Source organism: Aspergillus karnatakaensis, assembly GCF_047715665.1.
Source record: "Aspergillus karnatakaensis strain CBS 102800 unplaced genomic scaffold BJY04scaffold_25, whole genome shotgun sequence".
Taxonomy (NCBI): domain Eukaryota; kingdom Fungi; phylum Ascomycota; class Eurotiomycetes; order Eurotiales; family Aspergillaceae; genus Aspergillus; species Aspergillus karnatakaensis.
Genome location: NW_027395737.1, coordinates 87214 through 104103, shown reverse-complemented (window position 1 = coordinate 104103; position 16890 = coordinate 87214). Strand labels below are relative to the sequence as shown.

Genomic DNA, 16890 nt, shown 5'->3' with positions numbered 1-16890 from the left:
AATCACCCGTATGCTTAACTTGAAAAACGAGCCGCATCATCGTCTTCTTGAACAAACTGGGTCCCCACGCTCTATCTTGTATCTGATATCAGATAACGACCGTGTGATTTGCCATAAGGAGGACGAATTGTGTCTGTCGACCTATTGAGCTTGAACGAACCCATACATAGGGAGAAAGGCCACAAGATGGCGCTTTTTTATACACAAAAAGTTGCCCCTAGACACGAATCTCATGGCGAGTGCACTTCTCAGATGATGCTACAAGAGATGTGCAGTGTAAATCATGTGTCAAGAGCCAGAAACTCGTGCGGATAGCAGTAGGATGTGGCATGTGCGGAGAAGCAAGTGCGGGGTGAGGGGTTTGTCCCAGAAAAAGGCTAGCACCCCGCATGTCACAGATGTGTACTTGTCTGGAGTGAAGCAACTCTTGATCTTTTCGTCACTGCTGGAAGGGAGACCTCCATTGCCTCTACCATGTATAACTTGACCGACATGGCGTATAGTCGAGTAGTGACCCTTCAAGAAATCGGAAGAGAGCACACCCGATCCGAATCTGTAGCCGAAGTCGGTAGCTGAGCTACCGAAAGCTGAGCTAATTTCTGAGTCATCACAAGGTATGCCGAGATTAGGTCCCGTGACTGTTATTGCAGACAAAAAACACGCGGCATTATTAGGATATTAGGATACGTATGCTTCAATTGACTTGAAGCTTCACTTTGAATGTTTGATTGACTTTCGAGATTCAACAGTCAAGCAGCGGTCAAGAAAGACAACATCAATTGTTGAAGGTAGCTCAGCCGGGTAGCAGAGGCGGCAAAGCACTGAGCCGGATAATCCCTTAGTCGGCATACCCCCAGACAAGGCCCCACACTTCCCGAAAGTTATCTTCTGCCTCTCCCCAGCCTGTTCGACTCCGACTGTTCTTCCTCTCCCCAGAATTTGTCTCTCAAGGCTCAAGCAAGCAACAGCATGGCTAGACCAACTGTTGCGGTCCGTCCGTTCGCCATCTGGCGGCGGCAGTTCTCCGCCTCATGCTCAAGACCTGCTATTGACAAGCGATGTGCCTCTGCCAATGAAGCTATTCAAGAAATGAAGGGTTCCTCCACAGTCCTTGTTGGAGGCTTCGGCTTTTCTGGTGTGCCCAACAGCTTGATCAATGCTGTTCGTGACCGTCCCGACATCAAAGATTTGACTGTCGTCTCCAACAACGCTGGTATGCCTGGTGCCGGTCTGGGCCAATTGCTCGAGTCCAAGCAGATCAGCAAGATGATTGCTTCGTTCATTGGTGAAAACAAGGTCTTTGAGAAGATGTATCTCACGGGTGACCTTTCTCTGGAATTGACCCCCCAGGGCACGATCGCTGAAAAATGCGCTGCTGGTGCCGCTGGTGTCCCTGCTTTTTATACCCCTGCTGCTTATGGAACTATCGGTATGCTATCTATCATGCTAAGGCCTCTGTAGCGCCCCGCTGACATTCTGTTGTTAGTACAAACTGGTGAACTCCCCGTGCGCTACAACAAGGACGGAACGGTCGCGGAATACTCTAAGCCCAAGGAAACCCGCGAATTCAACGGCAAGGCTTACATCCTGGAAGAATCGATTTTCGGTGACTACGCTCTTATCAAGGCAGACAAGGCCGACAAGCTCGGCAACTGTCAGTTCCGCAAGGCTCAGAACAACTTCAACGAAGCTATGGCCAAGAACGCGAAATACACTATCGTCGAAGCCGACCACATTGTCGAAGTCGGTGAGCTCAAGCCGGAAGAGATCCACTTGCAAGCCATCTACGTCAACAAGGTTATCCAGAGTACGGAAAAGAAGCAAATTGAGAAGCTCACCTTTGCCAAGGACCCCAGCGAGCTGCTGCAGGCTGGTATGTTGTCTTCACTGTAGTGGTAACCTCTGCTAACTTGTCAGGTTCTGGCGAGGCTACTGCTCGTCGCGAACGGATCGTCAAGCGTGCCGCCAAGGAGTTCCAAAATGGCATGTACGTCAACCTCGGTATTGGAATCCCCCTTATCGCCCCATCATACCTCCCCGAAGGCGTTGAAGTCTTTCTTCAAGCCGAAAACGGTATCCTTGGTCTCGGCGGCTACCCCCGCCCCGGCGAGGAGGACCCCGACCTGATCAACCCCGGAAAGGAGACCGTTACCCTGAGCAAGGGTGCTTCCCTGTTTGGCTCCCACGAGAGTTTCGGCATGATCCGCGCTGGCCGCATCGACATGACCATGCTCGGTGCTCTGCAAGTCAGCCAGTACGGAGATCTCGCCAACTTCATGCTTCCCGGTAAGGTCAAGGGTGTTGGCGGTGCTATGGATTTGGTCGCCAACCCCGAGAAGACCAAGGTTGTTGTCACGATGGTATGTCTCTACCCCATGTTCTACATGATCTACCAATACTAACGAACACAGGAACACACCGATAAGAAGGGCAACCCCAAGATCCTTTCCCAATGCTCATTCCCTCTCACCGGCCCTCGCTGCGTGTCCAAGATCATCACTGATCTCGCCGTATTCGAAGTCAGCACCTCTGAAGGTCTGACTCTGGTTGAGCACGCTGACGGCGTGTCCGTCGATGAGATCCGCAGCAAGACCGAAGCCCCCTTCAAGGTCGCCGCTGATCTCAAGCCCATGTTGTAATATGATACCTTAGCTTTTTGATTAGTAGTTATACCAAGATTTTGTACATTTTGTGGCTTCTCCGCACTTCTCCAATTATTTTGTAGGGTGGTTATGTGGGGTCGAGCGCTCGTGGGGCTGCACCTTAGCCTCCAATAAATTATCCAGCCTTCTCCAACTCACTGATTGAGAGAGACATCGGTTCAAGTATGTTTCTCACACGCTTCTCACCATTATTCAAGCCTACTGGCGTGTCAATACGCGCGCTGGCAACAGCCACAAGGTCCGAAAACAAGAACAAGAAACTTCCCCTTGAGGGGCTCAAGGTGCTCGATCTAAGTCGTGTCTTAGCTGGGGTCCGTCCACCTCCAACACGTCAATTCATTCACTAACAATTGCATAGCCATACTGTACGCAAATCCTTGGTGATCTTGGGTACGGTCATCTCCCCGTGTATTCCGCAAGTCTGTCCAGCAATTGACCCTTCTAGCGCCGATGTCATCAAAATCGAACACCCCGTCCGTGGCGACGACACCCGTGCCTGGGGACCCCCATATGCACCCTACATCGACGGCCGAGAAGGGGCCGGTGAAAGCGCATACTACCTATCTGTATGTTCCTCTTCTTCACTAAGACTATCATACTAACTAATGATAACCAGGTAAACCGCAACAAGCGCTCACTCGCACTCTCTTTCTCCTCCCCAGCGGGTGTATCCGTCCTGCACAAACTCGCCGCAAAAGCCGACATCCTAGTCGAAAACTACCTCCCAAACTCCCTCGCAAAATACAACCTCGACTATACCACTCTCTCACGCATAAACCCATCCCTAATCTACACATCCATAACTGGCTACGGGCAAACAGGCCCCTACAGCTCTAGACCCGGCTTTGACGTCATGGTCGAAGCGGAGTTCGGGCTTGCACATCTTACAGGGAGTAGAGACGGCCCGCCGGTGAAGGTTGGTGTTGCAGTTACGGACTTGACGACGGGCCTTTATGCAGTTAATAGTATTATGGCTGCACTTTGGGCGAGGGAGAGGGATCCAGATAGGGAGGGTCAACATCTGGATGTTTGTTTGAGTGATTGTCAGGTTGCGACGTTGGCGAATATGGGGAGTTCTGTGTTGATATCCGGGGGAAGGGATAGTGGGAGGTGGGGGACTGCGCATCGTATGTATTTCGGCTCTATTTTTTCTACTGGTCCTAGCCGGAGTACTGTGTGATGCTAATAGCCCTGGCGAACAGCTTCTGTCGTCCCGTATCAATCCTTCCCCACTGCCGACGGGGACATCTTCGTCGGCGGCGCCAATGACCGGCTCTTCGGTATCCTGTGCGAGCGTCTAGGCAAAACAGACTGGAAATCCGACCCCCGGTTTCTTACCAATTCTGACCGTGTCGCAAATCGCACAGATCTCGAAACACTAATCGAGACTGAGACTCGCAAAGCAACCACAAAAACATGGCAGAAGACTTTCGAAGGGTCCGGCCTCCCCTTCGCAGTTGTGAATGACGTGAGGGATACAATGGAGCACGAACACGTCAAGGCGAGGGGTATGGTGCAGACAATCGACCACCCGGCTTGCGGGCCGATCAAGATTATTAGTCCGCCGGTTAAGTATAGTGTTGCGGAACCGAGTGTCAGGATGGCACCGCCGTTGTTGGGGGAGCATACGGATGAGGTTCTAAAAGAGCTTGGGTTGGGAGAGGGGGAGATTGGGGAGTTGAGAAGGGAGGGCGTTGTTTCGTGATCTAGGAATAGAGGCCAAGGGGACGACTCTGGGGACGAACTGACTGGGTAGCTTGGTTTGTAAATGAAGCAGAAAGACTAGCACACACTGGATGTAGTATATAATATAGCATGGACGAACATTGGACAACCCCAATAGAAAGAAAACTGCAGTCAAAATGGCAGGTAAAACACCAGCATAAAGACTCCGAGCGGCAGCTAAATAGCTAGATAGATGTAGCTGCACGAAGGCCATAACAAACTATTAGATCTCTCCTCCAATCTTACGGCTGCTTAAGATTACGTTGGCAAAAGTGATTATTTTAAGCATTCAAATCAATCAACTCCACCTCTAACTATCCCACCTCCTATTTCTTCGTATAATACTGCGTCATATCAACCCTCAGCTTATCATACCCCAACGCAATCTCCCTACTCAAATCCTCATCCGTCTCAGCCTGAACACACAACTGGAAGAACGGATCATTCTCCCTCGCCGTATTCGCATCCTGATGCAAGCGCCGGAAATTCTCCCTTGACAGCGGGTCAATGATATCCGTCCAGATCTGCTTTCTGATCTCCGCGTATTTGTCGAGAATGCTGTCGTCCGTGAGATCCTTGTGGATGCCGATTAGGCTGTCATAGAGCGAGCCGACGTCGGCTATACCACCTGTTAGGCCGAGACCGCCACTATCATGCCGATTAGTATATTTGTTTAGAAAGAGAAAGAGGGAATAATAAATGGGTCAGGTCATACAAAGGGTTACACAAATGCGCCGCATCAGCTGCAAGCACGATCCGTCCCACTCTGAACTTCTCCGCACATCTCTGCTGGAGCTTATAAGGCGAGATGTTCGTGATCTTGTACTCGCCCGGTTTAGGGTTTCCGGGGAGGATCTCCTCGTACCGGCGTGGTTGGCGCGCGATGTACTCTTCGCGAGAGAGGTTGGGGATTTCTTTGTAGGTAACGCGGTAGAGGCCGTCGTTTGTGATGCGGGCTGCCATGTAGAGGTTGTCCGGGTGGATAATGAAGCTGGAGTCGGAATCAAAGTATTTCTTGAAGTCGTAGTAGACCTGAAAGCTTGTTAGTTAGTGGGGGTAGAGAGAAAAGAGAAGGGAAGGAGAGGGGGTACATTTGTGGCGATGATTTGCGCATCAAGCGTTTCACCGGGGTATTCAGGGCCGAAGAGTTCGCGACGGACAGTACTGCTTGCGCCGTCACAGCCGATGATGTAGTCTGCTGTCATGCGCGTCGGGCCAGTCGGTGTGTCGACATCCACCCAAGCATGGTCACCTTCCTGCCCAATCTTCGTAACGCGATGGGACCATTTAACATGTGCTGTCGGCTGGCGCCCAATATGCTCAACCAGCAACTCACCCAGAAGATCAAGCGGAAGAACCACCATGCGATGCGGGTAATCCTCTGGCAGATGCTCAGTCGTCGTCCCCGCCACAAACGTCGTGTCTGGTTTGCGCCACGCCATGGTCTTGAAAGTGAACCCGCGGGCTTTTACGTCGTCGAGGACGCCCGCGCGGTCCAGCTCGTAGGCCGCGGGCGAGGCATAGTGTGCTGCGCGGGGCTGGTCGCTGACCTTTGTGTCTGCGTCGAGGAGGTGGACTTCAACACCGGCCTTGGAGAGGAGGAGCCCGAGGAGGAGGCCCGAGGGACCGGCGCCGACGATAATAATCTGGGGTTGTCAGATGAGTGAGGTGAAGGGTAACCATGTAGCTTACCTTTTTGAGAGCCATTGTTACTGTTGATGTCTGGTCTGTCTACCCCGGATGCAATTTGTTATACGTAGCTTCATCGTGGGGAAGATGGTGACTGCGGGGCTGCGAGGGCCGGGGAGGAGGACGGGGAGGGAGCAACCGAAGCACGGTCGGCGGGGACAACTGGGGTATGCATGCCCCAGCTTCGGGCTACCATGACCCCGGTAACTGCTGCTCTGGATTACCACAAGAATGATTGCTGGAAGTTCGCGGATGGCGCTCCACTCCACGCGCTCGGGCTCGGTTGTGGTTCCGGGCTCTCGCGCAGCGTCCTCGAGACCTCCTCCTGAACAGTCGACGCAGCACCATCCGGCGTCGGCAAGCCAGCATGAAGATTTGGCGTAGAGCCCTCTGCGCCGTCAGGATCAGATTTCTGGCAATCCTCCTGCCAGTTCCGGATCTCATTTACGGAGCGCAATGGATACCGCTTCCAATACTCCAGCTCATTACCCCGTTTCCCCGATCGGGGCTGTGCCGTGGCATGTGGGATGCTTTCGGCGAGTTGGGAGTCAGACACCTGATCCAGTAGCCCTAAGAGGAGGTTTTCGGTTTCCTGCAGGCGGTGCTCGAGGGCTTCAATGTAGCCCTTTGCGGGCCCGCTTGAGGGTGTTAGTCGGTGCCTTTGCGATAGCTTTTTCGGCATAAGCATGTAAGCAATCCTACCGTTTCAACTGCTCAGGCCAATCGCATGTTCGCCTATGTTGGAGGCATTGTATGCATGTTGGTCTTGTTTGTTAGTGCTGGCTGGTATTGGCGATGGAGACGCGCTGCGTACCGATTTCCACTGCACTAAAGAAAGATTAGCCGGATTTCTGCAGGGGGGATACCCATACCTTTTGTTTGCGGTTCCGACATGAGTTGCAAGCCGTCGTAATTCGTGATTGCGGTCGCGCAGGCATGGTTTGGGAAAATTGAGGATGAAATGTGAGGGAGCGCGTTGATGAAAACGCGAGCCTTTGGCCCGGAGGAGGAAATGTCCGGTCACGTGGTTGTATACAAACTCCACCACAATTAAGCTGCAAGGTGGATTTTGTTTGTACAGATTCAAGTAGTCAAGCAAGTGCTACTGAGATATAATTTTTTCTATTCTTAAGAAAAAAGCCGAGTTGTATATCGTCGGCGCTACTTGTGGTTGCCGAGAGCGAGGGGCTTCTTGCAGGTGATTGGCACTGGCCGCGATCGGAGAATAGAATGACTTGCGGTCCACAGGGCATCAAATTGGATATTGTTTCGCACTGTTTACACTGAGAGATGGTCACGGAGTTGAGCGACATGGAACCTCGCATCGATGCCCTGATGAAGAGACAAAACGCGATACCCGCACTCAAGATGCGGGGTTCGGCGACAATAACCGGTAGGCAGAAAGTTCACCCGAGGGAAGTATACAGCCGCCTACATATAAAGACACTAATCCTGACCCATAAGGAATAACCATTATATCAACAGCAAAACACATAGCACAATGTACAAAATCGCATCAATTCCAGGTGATGGCATCGGCCCCGAAGTGGTCTCCGCCACAATCCAAGTTGTCAACAAGCTCGCCTCCAAACTCAACTTCCAGATCGAATTCAGCCATATCCCATGGGGCAGCGCCTACTACAAGGAACACGGCCAATTCATGTCCGATGACGGTCTAGAAGTCCTTCGCAAATTTGACGCCGTTCTATTCGGCGCCGTCGGCGACCCAGGTACGCCCTTTCTCTCCTTATTCCGAAAGTGACACCTCTTAACTATGCTCTACAGACGTCCCCGACCATCTTTCTCTCTGGGGCCTCCTTTTAAAACTCCGCGGCCCGCTCCAACTCTACGCCAACGTGCGGCCAGTGCGCCTCTTCCCCGGCGCCAAAAGTCCTCTCTCCACAGCCCCAAATGGTCTTGACTGGGTACTGGTCCGCGAGAACTCCGAAGGCGAATACAGCGGGCAAGGAGGCCGTAGTCACATCGGCCACCCATGGGAAGCCGCCACCGAAGTCGCAATATTTACACGGGTCGGCGTGGAACGGATCATGCGCTTCGCATTTGAAATCGCACAGTCTCGACCACGGAAACTACTTACCGTTGTCACGAAGAGTAACTCCCTCCGGCACGGCTTGGTTCTGTGGGATGAGATTGCCGAGGAGGTCTCCAAGGACTTTCCCGAGGTCAAATGGGATAAGATGCTTGTCGATGCGATGACGATCCGGATGGTAGCGAAACCGGACTCGCTGGATACGATCGTCGGGACGAATCTGCATATGGATATTCTCTCTGATCTAGCGGCTGGATTGGCTGGGTCGATTGGAATTGCGCCGTCGAGTAACTTGGATCCGACGAGGAAGAATCCTTCGCTGTTTGAGCCGGTGCATGGCAGTGCGTTTGATATCACTGGGAAAGGGGTTGCCAATCCAGTGGCGACCTTTTGGTCGGCGGCGGAGATGTTGACTTGGTTGGGTAATAAGGAGGCTGCCGATAAGCTGATGGGATGCGTTGAGAGCGTTTGCCAGGCTGGGATTCTCACAGCGGATTTGGGAGGAAAGGCAAACACGCAGGAGGTGGTGGATGCTGTGATCGCGGAGATTGATCGCCTGTAGATATCAAGTAGTCAAGAAGACTTGATTCTGTTTGGAACGATGCATTATGAACTCTGATATCAACTGTGAGAGTACGACAGCTAGCTCCAAAGCATATGCAAAGGTATCGAGGTTACGATGAATGATACGACAAGCGAATTGTAGATGATCTACTACCGCTACCTTTGAATGAAGCACCTTGCCTCTATACCATGGGCCTCAAATACAATCTCTGGAAGTTTCAGTAGCCCAAGCTTCCATTTGGGAAGCCTCGACCCTGCCAAATCCAGCACCCGAAAACACTATAAACCCCCTCTCGCCCGTAGCTCTCTACCTCCCCTTCCCCCCCTCAACCCACCTCTTCAAGTCCGCATTAAACTCATTAAACCCCTGCTCCCCCTGCTTCTTCAGGCCCACCGTCCTCGCCAACCATCCCTCCCCATAAACCCCCGCCAGCCACCCCGTAAAGTCCTCCCCATGCACGAGCCGCGTCCTGACTCCTTCCCAACTCTTACCCCCCAGATCAGCCCCAGAAGTAGTTGCAGCCGCAGCCGGGGGAATCTCTTCAAACCGAAAGAAATGCGTCCCGCCAAAGATCCAGGGAAACCACTCGGGGATATTCGCGTTCCAGCTGAACTCCCCTGCGTCGTTGCGGACGACTCTTGAGATGAACTTCAGGCGTCCGTGTCCCATTGCGCAGTGCAGGTTGTCGCCTGGTTTGAGGTCTTGTGCTGGCGTGGCTGAGTTGACGGGGGTTATGGAATTGATGAAGCCGTTTGCGTGGTATGTTGACAGGGCGGGGAAGTCGAGGAACTAAATCAGTAGGTTAGTTATGGAATGTAGACATAGACATGAGTGCGTAAGAGCATGCCTTTTTGCGGACAACAGCCGGGGGAGCATTGATCTCGATGGATGTGTAGAGGCGCCCCATTGTGATGAATGCGATGTGCCTCAGTCTCGAAGAAGGAGTACTGATACTGACTGCGCCAGCGACAGAAGCAATGTAGTGTGCAAGACTAGTTATATGGATGCAGGTATATCTAGGTGGAAATCAAATCAAATGTTGTTCCCTCTCCACCAGCTACAACTGTCGGTTCTCCGCATCTGATCGGCTGCATATACGCTTCTTAAATGGTCTTCAGGGAACCACCAATGGCATCGCTCCTAGACTGGACCCTTTCGGTTCAACACTACCTCAGCCGCAGAAAGCGCTGCATGATTCCTAGGGTGGCATTGATCGCGCCGATACCGGAAAAGCAACTCCGAGTAGAGCTTGGCTAGTCTACCGATCCTGGTCGGTCTAAGACGGGGCACGGAGGCGGGCTCGGTGAGGTGGCTGCCGAGGAAGCCCTAGAGGTAATAACTACACTACTTGATGCTGTTTAACTGGCTCGTTCGTTCCGTCCATGGGGCGATATGGTGCCCTTTACAGCATGCCGCGGCCCGTAATCATTCCGCATACAACCATTCCCGTTGTAGTAAACGAAGAGTAGAGGGATACGCCCTCTGACAACGGTCACTCTCTTGATAGGTTGGTTCTGGAAAGGCACTGCCTCCGAGCTGAAAGCCACCTCCTCACGCTGATTATTGGCGTGGTCTAGAATGACAACTGTTTACCTGATTAGCCATGTGATTCTGGAACATAGATGGAAAGCCTCCTGCTCATGCAGATGCAGGGCAGGTGTAATTTATATTTCGATGAGAGAGGAAGATTAAACACTGAATGTTGATGATGATATGATCACCTTATTGCAGGTGGTAAGCACGCACTCTGTGGCGTTACAAAAGTCCCGTACTTTCGTAGCTGACTGGCTGACGTGGAACAGCCTCTCCGACTGGGCTGTCAAAGGGCGCAAAATAAAACAGCGTAGCAGAATAATCATATTGGGGACTACCTTTGAGCTGAAGCGCTAAGGAACTGAACCCCGGTCAACCTGAGCTGAAGAGCTAAGGATGCCCCCCCAGCCAAGCTAAGACAAGGTGCAGCATGATAAGGTCTCGATGAGTAATATCATGCACACCTGCAGAATAATTTATATTGCCACTAGTTGGCACTTAAGGTAACGTTATCAGAGGACCCGCAGGCGAGCCGCTGAATCTGTTTATACGAAGTTGCCAGGTTACTTAGTGCGAGAGCTCGCTGCTTCTGAGAATATTAAGCGACTTGGACTGCGGCAGATCATAGGGTCCTTCACAAGAAGGAATCCTTTTCGGGGGCTTGCATATTGCACGGAAACAACCTTGTTGCAAGCATCCTATCAAGCCTCCTTTCCACCCACCCAAGCAGTCAGCCGCTAAGGGCTGCCAGTGGGTTCGTGACGAATTCTATCCTACCCATCTCGCCAATCGCCTGTCTGCTGGTGAGATGTTTCAGGCTTCCAACGGCATGGCAATCTAACCCCTCCTATGCTTTCGCATTGCTTGCTTTCTTTAGTCATCAATGTAGCAATGACCAGGTAGGTATTGCGCCAATGATTACCCCCCCACTAGTGCGAGAGAGCACGCAGCTATCAGACCATTGGCAGGTAAGATTTGGCAGCAATACCCGATAACTGCATCCTCAGGATGACAATCCTAGACGGAATTCTGGCCCCCAAACCTTCAGGAAGAGTCGATACTGACCAAATATAAGACAGAGCCGCGATTCTTGTGGAACGAGAGGAGGATAGAAAGAATACTCCGAGCTGTGCATGGAACATGTCGCACCGGCAGTCATGCGACCGTTGTCGCCAGCAGAAGGTGAGATGTATTCGGGATGAGGCTCAGAGTCAAGCTCATGCCCAACGGGGATCATCCTACCCTGACCGGGCTCCGCTGATCCCATGCGAACGGTGCTTGAAAGCAGGTGCGGATTGTGTCTACAGCTGTACGTGCCCCTCTAGTCCTGCCTGTTTGTCCTTCTCTTATTCTTACCTTACTCCCTGCCTAGTGAAACAGCGATCCACCCGTCATGCTGCCCAGCCTTCATTCCAAAGATCAAATCATCATAGCCATGGCCATACATGGTTTGACCAAGGCCTCAATGGCACTAACTTCAGCAAGCCAAATACAAATACAACACCGTTTCCTGGCTTGGATGATGTCAACAGCTGGGATGCAAGCTTGCAGTCACTAATGACACCTGCAACTTTTTTCAACCCCTTGTCTGCAGCGTCAGACTTGGCTCCTCTTACCACCCAGAGTTCCCTTACTCACTCCACCGCTCGCAGCCGACCAGATAGCAGTGACGGCCTTATTGATGATTACGATGATGAAGACGACAACGATACCGACAACGACAGGGATACATCAACGTCCCTGTCCTCGCAACTGACACTCCTAAGCCAACGAACCAAACAGGCGAAACGCCGTCTGACCCGCCCAGGGCAAACTCCCCTTACTGTGGCTTCGCCCGAGGTGACCGAGGCTCTTGAAAGTACCAACGCCCTTATACGCATCATGAGCCACATTACTGCACCCACTACACACCGCGACATTACGCTCGACATCAGTACAAATAGCCCAGACCACGGGCTGGCGTTTTTGGCCCTTGCCTGCCACCAGCACCTTGTCGCTCTGTTCCGCGCCATCTGCGATGCCATTCGCCGGTGCCTGCAGTACAGGGAGGAAGAGCGTAGAGATCGCCAACGCAGCAATAGCAGCAGCAGCAGCGGCGGCAGCGAAATAGGGCCGTCCTCCGTCGCGCAGTTTATTATGGTTCTGCAGCTGCTCATTCACCTGATCAATCGCATGGATCGGGGCCTCGCAGCCTCCCAGGATCAAACCCAACACAACCCTTCGTTGATGTGGCACGGTGATGGGGATATTTCTAGCTCTTCTAGCCACTCCCACTACGACCCTCTTCCATCTGAAACGATTCCCAACGGCTCATCCACCCCCGGTGGTCTTCTAGTTCTCGTGAAGGACATTGTGGGAACAATACCACACGAGCATGAAAAACTTAGACAGGTCATCCAGAAGCTACAGAAGGATATGGAGCACTTAGACTTTCAATGACACAGATAAATCTATATAAATTGAGTCAAATGGCAGGAAACTCTCATCAAAGACTAGAAGGAGAATATGCCCTAGCTAGACTATAATGATATGACGCATAACGCTCTATGAAGAGATACCATTTTGATAAACTACCACTTCTTCTGCGCAAGCAAAACATGCTCATCGGAGTCCCAGAACAAACCTCCCTCTTCGATATCCCGCTTCGCACCTTCTTCCAGCCTGTGCATTTCCTCCTCCGCATCCGGCCGCCCGCTCGCAGCAAGAATCATCTTCGCCGATCGGGTGCACGACCATAGCCACGTCGCGTTAATCTCATCTTTAAGCTCAGCTCCGTACTCGACGGTATTGTAGATCTTCTCCGAGACATTCTGAAGACTCGGATGGGCATTTGCGGCTTTGAGGAACGCGGCGGGGACACTGAAAAGCACAACCCAATATGATTAGCATGGTAGAGAGAATAGGTGGAACGCAAAAAGGACAAGTAAACTCACTGCAATTCCCACCCTCTCGCCTCCATGCTCTTCCTTCCCAGCTCATTCATCTCGCGCACATGGGGGCTCTGAACGCGTCCAGCCCAGGTCTCTCCGTCTAGCTCTTCCCATTGGATCCAGCCTCCGGGGCCTTTGTTCGTTAGCCTTCACCCCATTTGAAGGACATAGCTAGAATGCTCACGTAAAAGCTGCACAAGATTATCCACCGCGGTCGCAACCTGCCCCTTTGCAAAAGCCGCGGCGAGTAACCTCACGTGCACGAGGTCGTATTTGCCTTTCCGATCCTCGGGAACAGGGTGTAGGATGTTCCAGACGTCGTAGGCGAAGTTTTGTGGGTGGAACTTGGGGGATGGGAAGTGGGCAGGGGTCATGTCCAGGCCGTCATAGTGGCGTTGGATTTGCTGATCGGAGGATGTAGGAGGGTCTAGATGGGCGGCTAGGGCGTCGAGCCAGATTCTGATTGTAGATATTATTGTTAGTTCTGTTTTCGTATTTTTTTTTACTGGTGCATTATTTGTTGGAGGGCTGAGGGGGCTGAGAGGGAGAGATGGTAGGCTCACCCAGTACCGGTCCCGACGTCTACAACGGTGGTGATGGCTGAGGCATCGATAGGCGCGTGAAGGATTTTGTTGTCGATGATGTGGACTAGGACGCGGTGTTGATTGTTGAGCCTGAGAGGCGTGCATGAGTTGATTGCCCCCAAAACGTACTCTTGCAGGGGCCTACCTGGCGCGTTCTTCCTCGTCGGCCTCGAACAGGTACAGGCTTTCGTCGTTCTTGATGGATCCCATTTCTTCGTGCTGTCGTTGTAGAGTAGCTACTATACATACTCATTACTGAGCCATTTCTACTTATATGGATGTATATGGTCTATTTTATGCAACAGGTAATCTATCCTACAGAGAGAAATGGTCTGGAGACATCGGAGGGCAGTCGGAGGTCGGAAGCTGGTCGGTACGGCGCGTTAGGATCTCCCTACCAAGCCTCCGACTAGTGATTCTCTGACAGACTAGGGTTCAGCTCCTTGCAGGGATTAAGCGGGGGACGGGGCAACTACTGTCCGAATCAACAAAGAATGGCATGAGTGGCGTCGAGAGAGGATTCTGATTGCAGGAGAGGGCGGCTGCGGTGCAATTGGTTTCCGTCAAAAGATTCGGTTTCTGCTTTGTTAATCAGAGCCCCTGGATCGGTAATCACCAGAACCTTTGCCTGTCAGCACTCTATATCCTGCACTATATAGCATATATAGCCTATTTGCAAAAGTACTCTATAGGATGGATTGTTGCCATACAGTAATCACCTCAGACTCGTGTGCCTCACAATGGCTGACCCTCAAGGCCGTTTGTCGCTTTCTGATTCTCCGTCCCCTGAAAAGGATACCGCTGAGAAAGATGCAATTGAGACCGAGGCTGAGGCCGCCGAAGCAGATGCTGAATACCCACAAGGCATTAGTCTAGCTCTGATCGTGTTGGCTGTGGTTCTCGCTATCTTCCTGATATCTCTCGATCAAGTACAGCCCCCCCACCAACACCCACAGAAGTTCTATACTAACTATTCGTATCAGACCATTCTAGGTACCGCAATCCCCAAGATCACAGACGAGTTTGGCGGTCTCGACAAGGTCTCATGGTTCGGGTCGGCATACTTCATGACCTTTGGCGGCTTCCAGCCTGCCATGGGCAAGATCTACCGCTACTCTGACTTGAAGATCACCTTCCTGGTCTCCTTCTTCATCTTCGAACTCGGTAGTCTTCTATGTGGCGTGGCACCCAACTCCACCACATTGATTGTTGGCCGCGCCATCGCTGGCGTCGGAGGTGCAGGCATGGCGACGGGCGGCTTCACTATCATCGCTTTCTCTGCCGAGCCTAAGAAACGCCCGATGCTCACAGGTATAGTCGGCTCAGCCTACGGCCTGTCAGCTGTTTCAGGGCCGCTCATCGGCGGTGCATTCTCAGACAAGGTCTCCTGGAGATGGTGCTTCTACATCAACCTGCCCGTCGGCGGCTTCGCAGCCATATTGCTCCTGTTCTTCTTCCGCTCCCCCAAAGCCGCGAAGCCCATGCAAGCCACCTGGCGCGAGCGAATTCTGAACACCGACCCGGTCGGCGTGACATTGACCATGTCACTCATCATCTGCTTTATCCTCGCCTTTGAGTACGGCGGACAGAGCAGAGAATGGGACTCCAGCGTCGTCATTGGTCTGCTTGTCGGCTTTGTCGCAATCTTCATTACTCTTCTCGTCTATGAGTACTACCAGGGCGAGCGTGCAATGTTTGTTTGGCGCCTGTTCAAGAACCGCACCCTCTGGGCACCATCCGCATACATCTTCTTCCTGGCCGGCTCGTACTTTATCCTCCTCTACTACCTTCCCATCTACTTCCAGAGTATCAAGGGGACGAGTCCCATTGGATCTGGTGTACGGAATCTGCCCATGGTGATTACCTTCAGTATCGCGGCTGTTGTTGCGGGCGCCTTCATCCAGCGCACTGGGTTAGCGACGCAGACCATGCTTGTTGGCGCCGCCATTGCCACGGTCGGGACGGGCCTGATCTACTCTTGGGACATTGACACCCCGACGGGGAAATGGATCGGATACCAGATTCTCACGGCCTTTGGCTTTGTGATCCCATATCTGGTCCCGATGAATATAGCCCAGGCCTATACCGACGCAAAGGACATGTCGACCGTCACTGCAACACTATTTTGTAAGTTATTTATCTGGTTTCGCCTGGTTCACTTAAGTGCTAACAGCATCTCTTCAGTATTTCAAACCCTCGGCGGCGCGTTCTGCATTTCCGCCGCACAGTCGGCCTTTGTCAACACGATGATCAAGGAGCTGGCGACCTCAGCGCCAGATGTCAATCCCATGCTCGTGATCGCGACCGGTGCCACGCAGATTCGCGATGTGTTTCCCGACCAGCTGGATGGGATTCTTCAGGCCTACATGGCCGGTCTCAAAGCGACCTTTGCGATCTCAATCGGTACAGTGGGCTTTGCTACTTTGTTGACGGTATTTAGTCCTTGGAAGAGACTGCATGGGTTGACAGAAACTGTCGCGATGGCCTAGTACATTTGGCTGTACCCCCCCCCATGGATCTAGACTTTGTGCATGATAGGGATTTGAGGGCTGCGCCAGGGCTTGGTAGAGAATGTTTCTCAATTGTACGGTGTTGTTACCTGCCAACTGGTAGGGCTTGAGGGTTGTTATTCTTACTTGATTTAATCACGCTGTCTCGAGCACTTTTTCTCTTTCAAATTTTCGGGATTATTCTATGGGATATCGTTGGTGGCTAGAAATTACTGCTGGCGTATCAAAAATCGTCTTCTCTGGGAATTTGTTGTATGCTTATATGGCTGCTCGAGTCCGGATAGATTGTCTCTATATTCTTATTGAAGTGGATTTACCTCCTGGTTTGAATTTTCCAAGGTAATGGAGTACTCCTCATATCACCCTTTTATCCATCCCCTGGCTAAACAGCTGCTACCGGGAATTATGTAGGCCGGTCGTACTGTTCAACGTTGGCCCCTAGGAAGGAAGTAGGGACCATACAGCGAACATGGGCCGGTGAACCCGTCTAGATCTCGAGAAGCTAATGGCACGCCTCCGACTAGGCGGAGGATGTAAGCCGGTCGAGATTAATATACAAGAGATAGATTCCGATCCCGTACCTCCGACTCGTCTCCGAGCTGCGAGAGTAAGACCTATAATCCACCTTCATTATAGAATGG

At 52.1% G+C, this 16890-nt stretch overlaps 8 protein-coding genes across 8 annotated transcripts; 4 read left to right on the top strand and 4 right to left on the bottom strand.

Annotated features, from left to right (window-relative positions):
- Window positions 1-969: 969 nt before the first annotated feature.
- BJY04DRAFT_227871 (CoA-transferase family III domain-containing protein) lies at window positions 970-4368 on the top strand (the record flags this gene model as incomplete). Its single annotated transcript, XM_073718722.1, has 8 exons — window positions 970-1429; window positions 1487-1873; window positions 1918-2360; window positions 2412-2635; window positions 2827-2978; window positions 3084-3229; window positions 3280-3790; window positions 3866-4368. The coding sequence occupies 8 exons, from the start codon at window positions 970-972 to the stop codon at window positions 4366-4368; spliced, it is 2826 nt and encodes a 941-aa protein (XP_073571023.1).
- Window positions 4369-4677: 309 nt separating this feature from the next.
- BJY04DRAFT_61674 (FAD-dependent oxidoreductase) lies at window positions 4678-6196 on the bottom strand. The gene is made up of 4 exons (XM_073720737.1): window positions 6081-6196; window positions 5480-6034; window positions 5104-5420; window positions 4678-5036 (listed from the first exon to the last, which is right to left on the bottom strand). The coding sequence occupies exons 1-4, from the start codon at window positions 6093-6095 to the stop codon at window positions 4715-4717; spliced, it is 1209 nt and encodes a 402-aa protein (XP_073571022.1). The 5' UTR covers window positions 6096-6196; the 3' UTR covers window positions 4678-4714.
- BJY04DRAFT_189341 (Zn(II)2Cys6 transcription factor domain-containing protein) lies at window positions 5860-7530 on the bottom strand. The gene is made up of 5 exons (XM_073711352.1): window positions 6950-7530; window positions 6892-6905; window positions 6780-6842; window positions 6081-6715; window positions 5860-6034 (listed from the first exon to the last, which is right to left on the bottom strand). The coding sequence occupies exons 1-4, from the start codon at window positions 7013-7015 to the stop codon at window positions 6298-6300; spliced, it is 561 nt and encodes a 186-aa protein (XP_073571021.1). The 5' UTR covers window positions 7016-7530; the 3' UTR covers window positions 5860-6034; window positions 6081-6297.
- A 6-nt stretch (window positions 7531-7536) lies between these two features.
- Window positions 7537-8773, top strand: BJY04DRAFT_61657 (isocitrate/isopropylmalate dehydrogenase family protein). The gene is made up of 2 exons (XM_073720735.1): window positions 7537-7807; window positions 7863-8773. Exons 1-2 carry the CDS (start codon window positions 7579-7581, stop codon window positions 8687-8689), a joined length of 1056 nt encoding a protein of 351 aa, XP_073571020.1. The 5' UTR covers window positions 7537-7578; the 3' UTR covers window positions 8690-8773.
- Window positions 8774-8998: 225 nt separating this feature from the next.
- Window positions 8999-9599, bottom strand: BJY04DRAFT_218381 (SRPBCC domain-containing protein; the record flags this gene model as incomplete). Its single annotated transcript, XM_073716301.1, has 2 exons — window positions 8999-9481; window positions 9552-9599. 2 exons carry the CDS (start codon window positions 9597-9599, stop codon window positions 8999-9001), a joined length of 531 nt encoding a protein of 176 aa, XP_073571019.1.
- A 1057-nt stretch (window positions 9600-10656) lies between these two features.
- BJY04DRAFT_189333 (Zn(II)2Cys6 transcription factor domain-containing protein) lies at window positions 10657-13361 on the top strand. Its single transcript, XM_073711351.1, has 3 exons — window positions 10657-11534; window positions 11598-13084; window positions 13159-13361. The coding sequence occupies exons 1-2, from the start codon at window positions 11366-11368 to the stop codon at window positions 12662-12664; spliced, it is 1236 nt and encodes a 411-aa protein (XP_073571018.1). The 5' UTR covers window positions 10657-11365; the 3' UTR covers window positions 12665-13084; window positions 13159-13361.
- BJY04DRAFT_61645 (class I SAM-dependent methyltransferase) lies at window positions 12730-14162 on the bottom strand. Its single transcript, XM_073720734.1, has 5 exons — window positions 13885-14162; window positions 13719-13829; window positions 13340-13614; window positions 13159-13288; window positions 12730-13084 (listed from the first exon to the last, which is right to left on the bottom strand). Exons 1-5 carry the CDS (start codon window positions 13947-13949, stop codon window positions 12796-12798), a joined length of 870 nt encoding a protein of 289 aa, XP_073571017.1. The 5' UTR covers window positions 13950-14162; the 3' UTR covers window positions 12730-12795.
- A 211-nt stretch (window positions 14163-14373) lies between these two features.
- Window positions 14374-16573, top strand: BJY04DRAFT_189328 (MDR family MFS transporter). The gene is made up of 3 exons (XM_073711350.1): window positions 14374-14668; window positions 14723-15866; window positions 15924-16573. The coding sequence occupies exons 1-3, from the start codon at window positions 14480-14482 to the stop codon at window positions 16226-16228; spliced, it is 1638 nt and encodes a 545-aa protein (XP_073571016.1). The 5' UTR covers window positions 14374-14479; the 3' UTR covers window positions 16229-16573.
- The last annotated feature ends 317 nt before the right edge of the window (window positions 16574-16890 follow it).

What these genes read in the sequence shown, in the direction of transcription:
- BJY04DRAFT_189341 (XM_073711352.1), bottom strand. Translation starts at nt 7,015, where the DNA reads ATGCCTGCGCGACCGCAATCACGAATTACGACGGCTTGCAACTCATGT. An exon ending in TGGCCTGAGCAGTTGAAACG is followed by an intron (nt 6,716 to 6,779) that starts GTAGGATTGCTT and finishes AACACCCTCAAG; the next exon opens with CGGGCCCGCAAAGGGCTACA.
- BJY04DRAFT_61674 (XM_073720737.1), bottom strand. An exon ending in CGCAAATCATCGCCACAAAT is followed by an intron (nt 5,421 to 5,479) that starts GTACCCCCTCTC and finishes ACAAGCTTTCAG; the next exon opens with GTCTACTACGACTTCAAGAA. An exon ending in GCGCATTTGTGTAACCCTTT is followed by an intron (nt 5,037 to 5,103) that starts GTATGACCTGAC and finishes TCGGCATGATAG; the next exon opens with TGGCGGTCTCGGCCTAACAG.
- BJY04DRAFT_61657 (XM_073720735.1), top strand. Translation starts at nt 7,579, where the DNA reads ATGTACAAAATCGCATCAATTCCAGGTGATGGCATCGGCCCCGAAGTG. An exon ending in CGGCGCCGTCGGCGACCCAG is followed by an intron (nt 7,808 to 7,862) that starts GTACGCCCTTTC and finishes TATGCTCTACAG; the next exon opens with ACGTCCCCGACCATCTTTCT.
- BJY04DRAFT_61645 (XM_073720734.1), bottom strand. Translation starts at nt 13,949, where the DNA reads ATGGGATCCATCAAGAACGACGAAAGCCTGTACCTGTTCGAGGCCGAC. An exon ending in GACGTCGGGACCGGTACTGG is followed by an intron (nt 13,615 to 13,718) that starts GTGAGCCTACCA and finishes ATCTACAATCAG; the next exon opens with AATCTGGCTCGACGCCCTAG. An exon ending in TAATCTTGTGCAGCTTTTAC is followed by an intron (nt 13,289 to 13,339) that starts GTGAGCATTCTA and finishes TAACGAACAAAG; the next exon opens with GCCCCGGAGGCTGGATCCAA.
- BJY04DRAFT_189333 (XM_073711351.1), top strand. Translation starts at nt 11,366, where the DNA reads ATGTCGCACCGGCAGTCATGCGACCGTTGTCGCCAGCAGAAGGTGAGA. An exon ending in TGCGGATTGTGTCTACAGCT is followed by an intron (nt 11,535 to 11,597) that starts GTACGTGCCCCT and finishes CTCCCTGCCTAG; the next exon opens with TGAAACAGCGATCCACCCGT.
- BJY04DRAFT_189328 (XM_073711350.1), top strand. Translation starts at nt 14,480, where the DNA reads ATGGCTGACCCTCAAGGCCGTTTGTCGCTTTCTGATTCTCCGTCCCCT. An exon ending in TCCTGATATCTCTCGATCAA is followed by an intron (nt 14,669 to 14,722) that starts GTACAGCCCCCC and finishes TATTCGTATCAG; the next exon opens with ACCATTCTAGGTACCGCAAT. An exon ending in CGTCACTGCAACACTATTTT is followed by an intron (nt 15,867 to 15,923) that starts GTAAGTTATTTA and finishes GCATCTCTTCAG; the next exon opens with TATTTCAAACCCTCGGCGGC.